Genomic DNA, 12,911 nt, shown 5'->3' with positions numbered 1-12,911 from the left:
TTCAGGCTTTGAGTGGCTGGGAACCTCACTGCAAGTTTGATCACAGAGGAGAAATGATTCCCCATTTGTCACGCTGCGGAGCCTATCAGAGGCTGTTATTTTGCATATGAACACAAGCAGGTTTTACTGGTTCTCAGTTCGAAGGAGAGACTGTGGGAGAAGGCTTGTTCTAAGATTGGGAGCCAAAGGAAGAGGAGAAACTTGAGGGGTTGGTGTGGAAAAGCAAAGTTCACAGGTGTGGTGATGCCCACGTAACTATGCACATACACGCGCCCACCCACAAATAAATAAACAAGTAAATAAATGTGCACATTTCTTCCTGGGGCCGGGGTGGAGTGCAGGGGTAAGTACTTTCCCAGGGTAGCAAAGATGCTGGGTTTGATCCTCAGCTCTGCCAACAAGCAAGACAAAGCGTCTAAGGCAAATCTCCAGCTCTCTTTGCCATGCTGCTCCCACCGTGGGTTTGCCTGGAGAAAGCCGGGTCCGAAACCCAATCCCCAGAAACCATAAATGTGACTTTAGTTGGAAACCGGGTCTTTGAAGATGTGAAAGGACCTAAGGTGAAGAAGACCTCAGACATTCCATGTGGATTCTAAAGCAGGCGTCTGGCGTCTTCATAAGAAAGGGAGGGGAAGCCAGGCGTGGTGGCGCACGCCTTTAATCCCAGCACTCGGGAGGCAGAGGCAGGCGGATTTCTGAGTTCGAGGCCAGCCTGGTCTACAAAGTGAGTTCCAGGACAGCCCGGGCTATACAGAGAAACCCTGTCTCAAAAAACCAAAAAAAAAAAAAAAAAAAAAAAGAAAGAAAGAAAGGAAGGAAGGGGAATCTGGACACCAGCATACAGAGGGGAAAGCCAGAGAGGGCGGGGGCAGGAGTTGCTGCTGCCAGTTAAGGGCCACAGAAGCCATCGGTAGCTGAAACACAGATGCCCCCTAGAACCTGGGCAGGAAGCTCAGTTCTATGAATCCTGCATTTTGAACTTGTGGCCTCCAAATTTGTGAGGGACCCTGTTTCTGGATGCTTTGCTTTGTTTGTGTGGAACCATGGCGGCTCAGTCACCTCCAGAGTCTCATGCAAGCTAAGCACTCGCTCTCTCACTGAACTACACCCGAGCCCAGCCTCTGTTTTTCTATTACCTCTGAACTGATAGTAACGGATGCAGCTTTACTGATGTCTCTCTCTCTCTTTTAAACTCCTACTTGTATCGCTTAAGCCTGCCTACATCACTACACTGTTTAAAGCCTCCACTGGCTCCACATTGTCTACAGGTCAAAGTTCAAGTTCCTGAGTGGCCCTTAGAGCCGGGCATGATCCTGTGGTACCACCTCCTGAACTCAGCTTCTGCTGCATCCACCCTTCTACTTCTCACCCTAGCAATGCCAAGCAAACAACCTGCTCAGTTCTACACACACACACACACTTGGGTGCACACACCCACACAGTCATGTCCGTACACCCACACACATAATACACACACACAATCGTGTGCATACACCACACATAATACACACAGTCATATGCATAATATATACACACATAATATACACACAGTCATATACATAAACCATACACATAATACACTCACACAGTCATATGCATACACCACAACATAATACATACACACAATCATATGCATACACCACACACACACACACACACTTGGTGGCAGTGGGAGGGTAAGAGAACATGATTCCGACTGAGCTCTAGATGTTTGTATGACCTTGATCCAGTCCTGTTCCGGTCCTATAAAGTGAGAGATGGGGCTGACTCGCCGCTCTCAGCACACAGAACTGTTTCCCATTTCTGGGTCTTTGCATTGGAATTCCCTTCTTCCAGCTTTGTTGTCTGCTCTGATGCACCAGTTTCTCCTCCCCCCCCTCCCCAAGCTCCCTTAGCACCACTGCTTTTCCGGCAGCCTGCTAGGACAGACAGCATGGCCCGTCCCCTGCTGCAGTCTTTGGCATGCTTGCTTCTGTTATTTGTACCCTGATTACTCTAATGAGCTGAAGCAAAGATTCCTGGAGGGCAGGAATGGTATTTTCATTCTTTTCTGATCCCCTGGCACGTAGCACTAGCGCTGCTTGTCCCCAGAAAGCTCTCCATAGGTGTCTCTGAACAGAAGATAAAGTTTAGAAATTCCCTGTTTCAGTGTGGGGAAAGCATTTGGGTGTACCACGTGTTGGATTGTCTCAATAGCTGCCACAAGCTTTCTCAGACTCTAGAAGGCATCCGACCTGCTGCTGGTCAGGTCTGCACCTGCACCAGCCTCTCGGCCCTCCTTCACTCCTCTGTGATGTCAGTCCTGAGCTCCAGGGATGCATGCTCACCCGCCTCCAAGCCTGACCACCACCTACCTGAGCCTGCTGGGTCTTTTCCAGCCACCGTGCACGCTCTGTAGAACTGGGACAGTGCACAGTGAGGGCACTGGAGACACACTGGAATTCTGTGAGGTGGATCAGCAGGAAGCTGTCTGCACAGAGAAGAAGCTCTGCTTTAAGGGCTGGGCCTTATCTGAGCCCAATCCCGACCCTTCCTCCTCTGGAGAAGAGACATACTGGGGTCTCGCAGTGGTCGGCACACGAGTTTCTCCAGCATGAGGGGAGGTCGGATGACCTTGGCTCTGTCCGCCTTGCGTTGAGGTTTGGTTACCAGGAGCACATCAGAGAAGAGGAATAGGTACACATCCATCTACAGGTAGGGGTGCGGGAGAAAGAGGCAGGGTCAGCCAGAGTCAGGGGAGGGGCTTCTCCAGGGTTCTGGCTCTTTGCCTGTGAGCCTAAGGACAAGGTCAGACCTGCAGAGTGATCAGCTGAGAGAGAGAGAGTTAACTTGGTTCCATATCTTGATTTACAAGCAGGGAACAGGGCTGGCTGAAGGTCATATAAACAACCGGCGCTCGGGCAGGACCAGAACCCTGTCCTCCTGACCAGCTCACCACACTTTCTCCCAGTGCTACCTTGTGTGGTTGTGTAGTGTCTGTGTGGTACATGTATGTGGCTGTATGGATGTTTCGCGCCAGTATGCGCATGTGTGGGAGAGAGCAGGATCCTGGGTGGCTTGCGCTCTCACTTTTTACGTTATTGCTCTGAGATGAGGCGGACTGGCCAGAGAACTCTCTGGATCTGGTTGTCTCTTCCCAACAATCCTGGAGCTACAGATGCAAGCAACCGTGCCCAGTTTTTGTTTTGTTTTGTTTTGTTTTTTTAAAAAATACATTTATTTTGGGGGCTGGAGAGATGACTCAGCAGTTTAGAGCACTGACTGCTCTTCCAGAGGTCCTGAGTTCAATTCCCAGCGACCACATGGTAGCTCACAACCATCTGTAATGGAATCAGATGCCCTCTTCTGGTGTGTCTGAAGACAGCTACAGTGTACTCATATACATAAAACAAACAAACAAACAAACATTTATTTTATTTAGCGATGTGTGTGTGTGTGTGTGTGTGTGTAAGTGAAGGTGTCCAAGGAGTCCAGAAGAGAGTTTTGGATCATCCTCTGGAGCTAAGTGATAAGTCAGCCGACAATGGGAGGTGACCAGCAAGCACTCTTAGCTACTGAGTTAGTTGTCTTTCCAGCCCCTAGGCCCAGTTCCTCCAGAAGGTGCTGAGGATTCAAACGCGGGTTCTCACGTTTTGTTTGGTTTGATGTTTGGCTCCAGTTTGGTAAACTACTTGGTTTGTTTCTCTTTGAAAGAACTGTTTGTTTGATTTTATGTCTATGGATGTTTTGCCTTCACGTCTCTGTCTGTGTAGCACATGTAGGCAGTGCCTGGGGAAGCCAGAATGTCAGACCCTTGAGCTGGAGTTATAGACAGTTGTGAGCTGCCATGTGGGTGCTGAGAACTGAACCTGGGTCCTCTGCAAGAACAGCCAGTGACCTTACCTGCTGAGCCCTCTCTTGCTCCACTCCCAGGTCCGCACACCTAAAGAGCAAGTGATCTTCCTCAAGTCACTTTCCCAGCCCCATTTCCAGCTTGTTTGCCTCTTATGCAGTGTCCTTACATGTCACCTCTGTGCATGGCACCCTCACCTTCCCTTCTCGTCCCTCCTTCACCCGCACAGGTCCTTCCAGCAGCAGCTGCCTGGTGTGCTCAGAGGCAACCCCTAGTATAGGAGTCGTCAGATCCAGGGTGGAGAACGGGCGCAGGTTCTAAGGGAACAGAGAACAAGCAGAAAGGGGATCAGGGCATCGTGCAGGCGCGCCTCTCCATCCCAACTCACGGTGGATCCTTGTGCTGTGATCAGTCCATCCTTTCTGTAGCTGGAGCCTCAGCAGACATGCCCAGGGCCCCCCTTTTACTCTTTCCATCTGCCCTTTGGGTTCCTCTCACAGGAAGGAAGGATGGACACACCCAGCTGTGGTACTCAGGTACCTCTGTCCTCTCCCCACCAGACTTCTCCTCCATCTCCTTTCCCTGGAGCTTGGCATTTTTCCAGTGTGGTTCCTCACCTTCTCCACCTCTTCGCTGGAGGGCTCTAGCACCTCATAGGGTCCTATGCGCTGGGCCACAGCCATCAAACTCTCTTGCTCTTCACCCTGTCGGACCTGGCCATTTATGTGTCGCAGGAAGGACTCCACAGCCTCGATCTTAGGGTATGAGAAGCAGAAGGAGGTACAGCTGAGCCTGGCTTCCCCACCCAATGGTAGCCACAGCACTCTAAAATAGGTCTAGTCGGTCAGCACTGTAGGAGGAACGAGACCTTCGGGGAACACTAGAGATCAGTTCTTACCAGTCACCCGCCAGCCCCCACCACACAGGAGCCCAACCCCACCTGAATACCTACCATGGCATTCAGGGCCTCTTGGGCTCGGGGCTCGGGGCTTCTCTTGAGCACAGCCTGCAGCAGCAGTGGGTATTTGGTGATGCGCTGGTGGGGCTTGATGAGCAAGTCACCCAGTGTCTGTCTTCCGGAGCGCTTGTGTTTCTCACACCACTGCAGGGGACCCGGTAGAGCTCAGGAGTCTACAGGGCTCCTCCTGCCCGCACCGCCGGCAGCCCCAACCTTGCAAGCAGCTGAAGCCTAGCGGGACCTGGCTGTGCAACTGCGCCCCCTGCCCCGCTGCCCCTGTGCTCCACTGCACCCTACCTGCACGAAGGTGTGGAACAGAGGGTTCGTGTCTTGCTGCTGCCGCGCGTAAGCCATGGTCTGCTTTACTCGAAGGCAGTATTGGACATAAGGTTGGAACCGCTGGCCAAACTGGAGGAACACATATAAAGCAGGCAGGAGAGGGCCATGAATAAACTCTGGCAGGTAGAACATAGCTGCAGGCTGAGGAGAGAGCCTCATACAGTCCCTCTGAGAAGCCTCTGCTGGCTTCCACCTCCCAAGATATCTCCCACAGTCAGACCCCTTATTCTGTGCTCCAGAGAGGAACCAACACCCCGAGAGGCAGACCCTGACCACCCCTGGAGTTCATTCTCTCTGTGGCAGTGGCTGTGCCTGCTCCTCTGGATTCACTCTCTCACCATCAATAATTCAGCCTGACTTGTTTTCGGGACACCGGGGCTCCTGTTTCTATGACCTGAAAGTTGCTCAGAAGCTCAGCCCTGAAGGAAAAAGGTGCCAGGGCTCCCAGAAACCTGCCCAAACTAGCTTTGTACCGCATCCCAAAGTTTCCTGCTGACCCGGAGACACTATGGAAGAAAGACTAGCCCAGGCTAGCTCTTTCTCATGTTCAATGCCTCTGGGATCTCCTTACTTGGGCAGCATTCTTTAAGAGACATTTTATTAAATTTATTTATTTTATTTTATATGTATGAGTGTTTCATCTGCATGTGTGTATGTGTACCATGTGCCTTTCTGGTTCTCTTAGAGGTCAGGCCAGGTCCCCTTGAACCAGTTACAGATGGTTATGAGCCACCATGTAGGTGCTGGGAGACAGATCCAGGTGCTCTGCAAGTGCAGTAAGTGTTCCTAACTACTGAGCCACCTCCCTGCCCTTTAGACTGAGGTCTTGCTCTGATCTGTTTGCTTCTGGGTCTCAATGATGCAGTTAATATTTTATAGCTGTCAAGTGATGCACACTTGTTATTAGAGCACTTGAAGAGCTAAGGCAGGAAGAGCTTGAATTTGAGGCTAGCCTGGGCAACATTGTCTTTAAAACAAAACAAAACAAAAAACAGGTGGAGATGGTGCCTGCCTTTAATCTCAGCACTCAGGAGGCAGGCAGAGGCTGGTGGATCTCTGTGAATTTGAGGCCAACTTGGTCTACAGAGTGAGTTCCTGGATAGCCAAAAACCAAACCAAACCAAAACCAGACCCCCTTCCCCCCAAATCCAATAACGAATACAAACTGTAGCACTGATGAGAGCACCCCTCCCCCACCTCCTAGATATATTTACATTTCATAAGCGTCCCTAGAAGACCAAAAAGCCTTTGGGACAGGTCACACTTGTGGGATGGAGGGAAGGACATGTGGTTATGCTTTAGAGTTGGGCTGGGCTCTTTCTGGGTCTCCCCAGACTCACTGTCAGGAAGCCATTTTGTAAGCTGACAGGATCCAAAGGTTGGCCAGAAGTGCGAGTGTCTTCCAGGATGGGCTGCAGCACCTCCTCCCAAAATCTCCGGTGGGCTCTAATCAGGTTGGGGACATTTCCAAACAGGGTCTCAGCCGACACCTGGAGGAGTGAGCAGAACTCAGTAACAGACATTTGTCACAGACAAGAAGGGACAGGGCTGGGGAGGAGGGGCAGAGCCTGACAATGGCTTGGAAGATCCTAGGGAGTCCCTCTACCCCCCAACTACACCCCCATGGCACCAGGGGAGCTAGGGGCCTGTGGTCTGCTGAGGGTCTAATGCAAATGGGAAATATAGGAAAACCAGGGGCATCCCAGAAAGTAGGGCTGTGGGAATTCAGACTGTGTGGACTGGGGGTCTCTTCATGGCCCTGCCTCCTCCTCTGCTTCCACTCACCTCAGTCAGCAGCCCCACCCGCTGCAAATTCAGCAGACCAGCTGCCAAGAGCTAGAGGCAGGAGAAAGACAGGGATCAGGCTCAGTGCCTGACCGTCCTCCCTCAGGGTCCTCCCAGCACCGCCATTTTCAGTGTCCTCTCCCCTGAGCACGTCTGAAACCATGGCCTGGATTCTTGCCTCCTAGCCCTCACCCCAGCCCTTCTGCTCTGGGAGGATGGAAATAGTACTAAGGACCCTGGTAGGGAGGAGACGGGGTTGAAGGTGGCTCACATCAGTCATGATCTTGAGCTTTCTCAGGTAGATCAACTCAGTGGTCAGGAGTTCCCACAGTGCTTCCTGCTGGTGGCAAAGCTGGCGGTTCATCTCCTGAGGGGGACAGTGCTGATTCACTTGGGGACCGCTCATGAGAGCAGGTGTCTTTTGTCAAGAGCTGGATCAGCACCACCGGTTCTGGTACCTTTACCCAGCGCCTTTTCATCTTAGCCAGTCCCCCATTTTCCATATGAAGCAAGTGAGGCTCTGGACGTCCTCTGTCACAACCAGGGTTTCACTACTTGGTGGCAGAGCTGGGATTTGAACAGGTGTCTGGAGGTTTTCCCTTCTACATGCTGTATTGCGGTATCCCACAGTCTTTGCCTTTTTCAGGACAGAAGTGAGACACATGGATGTGTGTGTGTGTGTGTGTGTGTGTGTGTAGGAGGGTCTGATGCATTATGGGGACATATACCATTTCAAACCCACCTTGTGTTCCAGCACCAGCTCCTTCCAGGACTTTTCCATGGTCAGGGCACCATCACCTCCCTCTCCTATCTCCCAGTGTCTCCGGTCCTCTGGTGGCAGGCGGGGCATCCCAAACATGCTGAATGTGTGCAGCCTTCTTTCTAGCTCATGGGCCATGGTGACTTCCTAGGAGAGCAGGGACGATGGTTAGTTAGCCTGATATGTCTTCAGCATCTGGTGCCCAGGCTCTGGACTGGCTCTGTGCGCACACATGTATACATACATACATGTGCCTGGTAGGGCAATGAGTAGGTTTGTTATTGCCCAGGAAATGAAGTTACAGTTTTGTCTGCAGAAAGAAAAGATCCCAGGGTAGAGGGGATTGAGGGGACCTTCCCGACCAGAGAAATTCCTTCTAGAAGTTTCCCAATTTAGAATAGGGGTAAGGGGCAGAATCAGACTTCCCAGAGTGGTCCTTAAGAATTGATTTTCTTTACTTAAGAGAAAAGAAAAGGAAAGGAAAGGGAAAAAAAAACTTCTCAGTTTTTGGCTGCACTGTAAATCGAACCCAGGACCTTCTGCACACTGGGCAAGCCCTCTACCACTGAGACATACACCCCAGACTGAGAGGCCTTCAAGTAAGAACCAGGACTAGACTTAAGAAAGCATGGTCTTGCTGGGTGGTGGTGGTACATGCCTTTGATCCCAGGCTCTTGGAGGAAGAGACAAGTGGATTGCTATGAGTTTGAGGCCAGCCTGGTCTACAGAGTGAGTTCCAGGACAGCCCGGGCTATACAGAGAAACCCTGTCTTGACAAACCAAAACCAAAACAATGACAACAAAATAAAACAAAAAGGCATGGTCTCAGGTAACACAGTGACATAAAATGGACACATTCTGGGTTGTTTTTTAGATGGGGATTTGTAATACAGCTCAGGCTAACCTTGAACTTGCAGCCCTCCTGCCTCAGCCTCCTGTGTGCTGAGACTATAAATGTGCATCATCGTGCTTATCTCAAAGTAAAGATATTTCTGAAGCATCATGCCTTAAAATTGTTCATCGTAAGTGGTTTTGGTGTCAAATAATGGGGGACAAACAATTCCTATGCTCACTCTGCCCTTCCTGTGACAGGGCACTTCTTGTGGGAGGAAGTGGCAGGGCTCCTGGCTAGGATGAAGGATGCTTTGGGAAAGTAGGGATGAAGACATTGTCCCTGGATCTCATGTTATTTGGTAATTTCCAAAAGCTGTGAGGTTATTTTTATTTTATGTGCACTCATGTCTTGCCTGCATGGATGTCTGTGTGAGGGTGTCAGGTCCCCTGGAACTGGAGTTACTGTTGTGAGCTAACATGTCAGTACTGGGAATTAAACTCAGGTCCTCTGGAAGAGTAGCCCATACTCTTAACTGCTGAGCCATCTCTCCAGCCCCCAATGCAGGGAATTTAATATTAATAGTTTAGTCCCATGGGATCCAGCGCATCAGCGCAGAGGTGTTCCTGAGAGTGCGTCCGCAGAGAGCTTGTCGCTGATTGACCTCTCATCTGCCTGCTTTCAGAGGCTCCCTGACAGCGTTCAGTTCACGGAGTTTCTGGGCTTGACTGTCTCTAGAGGCCATCATGGCTGGGATTGTGAGCACTGGGGCAGAAGGCAAGGGAATCCTTACCTTGAGTTTGGGGGAGTGAGGTGGGCCGATCCCAAAATAGCTTCCATGCCTCTTCTCTGGGTCTGGTTCCCGAAGCACCAGAGGAGACATGCCTCGGGTCTGGCCAGAGCCCTTGGCAAAGGGGACATAGTGCTGTAGTCGTCGGCGACTAGGGTCCTGGGGGAGAAGACAAGGCAAGTTCTGGGAGTACCAGAAATACTAGAGAGGTGGTAGGGGCCGAGCTTGGCTATGGACCTTATCCCTTGCTCCTGCAAGTTGGGCTGGCTCGCTGCTCTCATCAAACCAGTTTGGTGTGAGTCGCTGCTGCTTTGAGTCACAGTGGCTGCTGCCAGGGAAGCCAAGTTCAACTGGGCAGGGACGTGCTTGCCTGGTTCCCAAGGGAGCCTGGAGGTAGAGGCTGAAGTCTCCTGCAGCGCTTGTACACAGGCACACACATGCCTGGGCTCTGCATCGGGTACCCAGCCTCTGCCCGGCTATACACGTGCTCTCTGTTCCAAAGGCTCTCAAGAACAGAGGATGGTCCACACTGTGTTCTGAGCCCATCCCTTTGCGGGCAGCTGGGTTCCCTCACATGTGGAAATGAGAGACCGCAAAGGTTCAGCCTCCTCCCTAGGGCCTGCAGCTTGTGTCCTATGGCACTGGGAATTGCTGTCCTTCTGTGCTAGAGGTTGAAGCCACAAGTCTCCTCCCAAGGCAGGCCTGGTCACATTCCTTGTCTGCCTTGGCCTGAGTTGCCTTACATACTTCCTAGTGTCCCTTTTTGCCCTCTGCCTGGGCAAGTCTCTTCTCCAGGGGTGGAATCCTCTAGGGAGGCAGGGAATACCCCCAGCTAGAAGGGGAACTGTTCTTAAGGAAGCACCGAGGGCAGAAACAGCCTAAGCCCTGTCTTCCACACCCCTTTCCTCTACTAGGGTTGGAAGTGGGCCGGGTAGGTGGAGCCAGGGGCGGGGCAGAGACAGTTCCAGCCACTCCCCCTCCTCCCCTGTGAGAGCAGGGGCACCCTGAACCTTTGCTCTTCTTCAGCCCTGACTCAGGGAGCTTTTGACTCCTCCCAACTCAAGTAGAGACTGACAGATGCCTTTCCCCACTGCGCTGGTAATTCAGAAATGCCTCTCAATCCCTCCTCTGAGCTCCCCGTCTCCCTCACTGTTGTCTGAGACTGGGTGTGAAGCGCTGGCATCCTGGCCAGGGCACTGACCCTCCTTCCCAGTAACCCCGGAAAGCGGAGGAGGTTAAGGGACAAGAATAGAGCAGCCTGTGAAAAAAGGGACAGACTTCAAAGCCTTGGTGTCATCCCTCCTGCCCCACCCAGGTCACCATTGGGGCACAGGCGGACTCACCACTCCAGGACCTCCTCTGGGAAATAGATTCCCAGCAGTGCTGTGGGCAGAGGTCTGATGACGGCCCCCGTAAGTCTCAATTCGGGAAGCAACCAGGCCTTGGAGGGGGCCCTCATTTGGAGGACCAAAGGCTTGCATTGTTTCTCTCCAGAGTTACCCCCGAAGGATCATAGCGCCAATGCCCAGGAGAAAGGGGGGGTCCCCTTTTCTGCAAGACAGAAAGCCCAGGCTGGATTAGTGAAGGATGTCTCCACAGGTTGGAGAGCAAGGAAAGACAAGAGGACAGAGTGGGGAAGAAGAGGGCCAGATGGTGGTGGTGGGGGTGTGTGAGTGTGTGCTATCTATAAGTTAGTAGGGGGAGGGCAGGGCCAGGTGCATGCTGGGTAGGAACATCTGCTTTAAACTTGGGATACATTCACACTTCAGCCTCAGAGGATGCTGTAGTCTCAAGAGTAGCTGGGAGCAAGGGTCACAGAAATCTCTAGCACTCTAGATAGCCCCAGGTAGAAGGCGGTCTCTTGTACCTAGATGTCTCCTTTCCTGTATTACCTTTGTCAACACTGCACAAACTCCATGAACTGGGACAGGTAAAGCTGACTAGAGACAGACAAGTGGGTTCCTCATGTCGGAACAGACTATGGGTTAAGAACGGCTTTTATTTTCTTTTCTGATTTGAGATAGGGGGACCTCTTAATATAGCCCAGGCTGACCTGGAACACATAGTGTAACCCAGGCTAGGCTACCTTCCAACTCTGCATCCCCCTGCCTCAGTTTCTAGAGTGCTGTGATCACAGATGTATACCATCATGCTTTGCAACGTTTACATTTTTAAATAGTGGGGGAGGGGGGAGGGCAAAAAAAGAAAAATAATATTTGGGGAAAGAGAACAATACACCCAGTTCACACTCCATGAGTTACAGCTAGTTTTATCACGGTTCAGCCAGCCAGCCACCCTTACTGGTCCGCTGGCCATCCATGGCTGCTTTTCAGTTAGTCGCAACTGAGACTCAATAGACAAGAGACTCTACAATATAGCTTTTTTTGTCCCTTTACTGAGAAGTCTGTATACGCCTTACCTGGAAACCCCCCACGTCCACGTACAATCTGGCGAAGTCGGGAGAGCTGTCAGATAGGGTCTGGAGCGATGCGCCTAGTTGAGGCAGCCCGCAGGTCTCCCACTAAGCTCGGTCTTTCCTGGCCTCTGAAGGCACCACCACGGATAAAGCTGGAAGTCAGATGCAGGACTCCACCCCTCCTTTCTAAGCCTGGATGGAAGACCCATCCCTTGCAGTAGGCAGGGCCTGAAGGGAAGAGGCCCTTAATGGGTACTGGACTCAAGAACCCTATGCAGGGGTTGGTTTCCCACCAACTGGGCTCTAGGAACCTCCCATTTCTCTCTCCTAACTTACTCTGACTTACTCGCCGAGACTGCTCATTCTGTCTCCCGCCCCGGGCCAACAACAGTCCAGCCCCCGAAGGCAGTCCCCCGCCCCTCCCTCTTCCTCCCCCTTACTCTCCCTCTCCACTCCCACCTTTTCTATCTTTTCCCAGGCCCAGCTTTTCTCTCTCCCTCGTACCCAGACTCCTTCCCTCCTCCTTCTGAGGCCCCGCGACCCTGTCTCAGATCCCCGGTTCCCTGGCCGCCCGGTACACGCCCTCCCAAGTGCTCACCTGTGAGCGCAGGTGTCCGAGCTTCCGCTGTCCTTGATGTCTGCTGGATCCGGTGGAAATCTGGGTCGTTGTCAGCTTCCTTGGCGATGGCAGCCCCACTGTCCCAGCCTGGGACTAGGACCGAGCAGCCCGCGGGACCAGGCAGCACGGGGCCGGGAAGGGAGGTGAAGGTGGAGGCAGAGGGGCGGGACGTGGGCTGGCACCTCCCCGTCCCTGCGGGCCGTGCAGCGTCGCGGTCCTGGTCACCCGGACAGAGAGGGTAGGGAGCCGGACTCTGTACACCAACCTCAGACCAGGAGTGCTCACTTCTTGGTGCGCACCTTTCCCTTTCTTTTGCACCTGAACTAGCCAGCAATCTGTCACCTGGTCGGGGCCAGGGGCTGGAACCTGTGCCACCCACAGGCCACCAGCCTGTCCTCCCTTCCCTGCCAGACCCCTGCCAGGCGCCAGGGTAATGAGGGGTAAATGAAAGGTTGGGCGCCGCTAGGCGGAGGCGGTGAGGTAATGACCAAGTGACTTGTGGCAGGTACACATCCCTTCTTTGCACCCTGGCCCCTCTTGCCTGTCCTAGACCGTTACCCTGAAAGGGAGCCAGCCTAGC

The 12,911-nt window shown here is 52.5% G+C and overlaps 1 protein-coding gene across 1 annotated transcript in view; it reads right to left on the bottom strand.

The window, feature by feature from the left end:
* Positions 1 to 12,460, bottom strand: part of Plekhg6 (pleckstrin homology and RhoGEF domain containing G6) — an 18,182-nt gene extending 5,722 nt beyond the window's left edge. The window contains exons 1-14 of the mRNA XM_085839884.1: positions 12,311 to 12,460; positions 11,716 to 11,940; positions 10,640 to 10,847; positions 9,300 to 9,455; positions 7,657 to 7,821; positions 7,186 to 7,281; positions 6,915 to 6,965; positions 6,470 to 6,619; positions 5,088 to 5,198; positions 4,785 to 4,934; positions 4,450 to 4,587; positions 4,030 to 4,149; positions 2,556 to 2,688; positions 2,355 to 2,470 (exon numbers count right to left, since the gene is read on the bottom strand). Coding sequence (XP_085696010.1) covers positions 2,355 to 2,470; positions 2,556 to 2,688; positions 4,030 to 4,149; positions 4,450 to 4,587; positions 4,785 to 4,934; positions 5,088 to 5,198; positions 6,470 to 6,619; positions 6,915 to 6,965; positions 7,186 to 7,281; positions 7,657 to 7,821; positions 9,300 to 9,455; positions 10,640 to 10,777 — 1,524 coding nt within the window. The 5' untranslated portion in view covers positions 10,778 to 10,847; positions 11,716 to 11,940; positions 12,311 to 12,460. The remainder of the gene's footprint in view (positions 1 to 2,354; positions 2,471 to 2,555; positions 2,689 to 4,029; positions 4,150 to 4,449; positions 4,588 to 4,784; positions 4,935 to 5,087; positions 5,199 to 6,469; positions 6,620 to 6,914; positions 6,966 to 7,185; positions 7,282 to 7,656; positions 7,822 to 9,299; positions 9,456 to 10,639; positions 10,848 to 11,715; positions 11,941 to 12,310) is intronic.
* Between the last annotated feature and the right edge of the window lie 451 nt (positions 12,461 to 12,911).

Source organism: Mus caroli, unplaced genomic scaffold (genome assembly GCF_978045245.1).
Source record: "Mus caroli unplaced genomic scaffold, Mus_caroli_1 scaffold_7, whole genome shotgun sequence".
Lineage (NCBI taxonomy): Eukaryota > Metazoa > Chordata > Mammalia > Rodentia > Muridae > Mus > Mus caroli.
The sequence above is the reverse complement of the archived record's forward strand: the minus strand, read 5'-3'. Positions and strand labels throughout refer to the sequence as shown.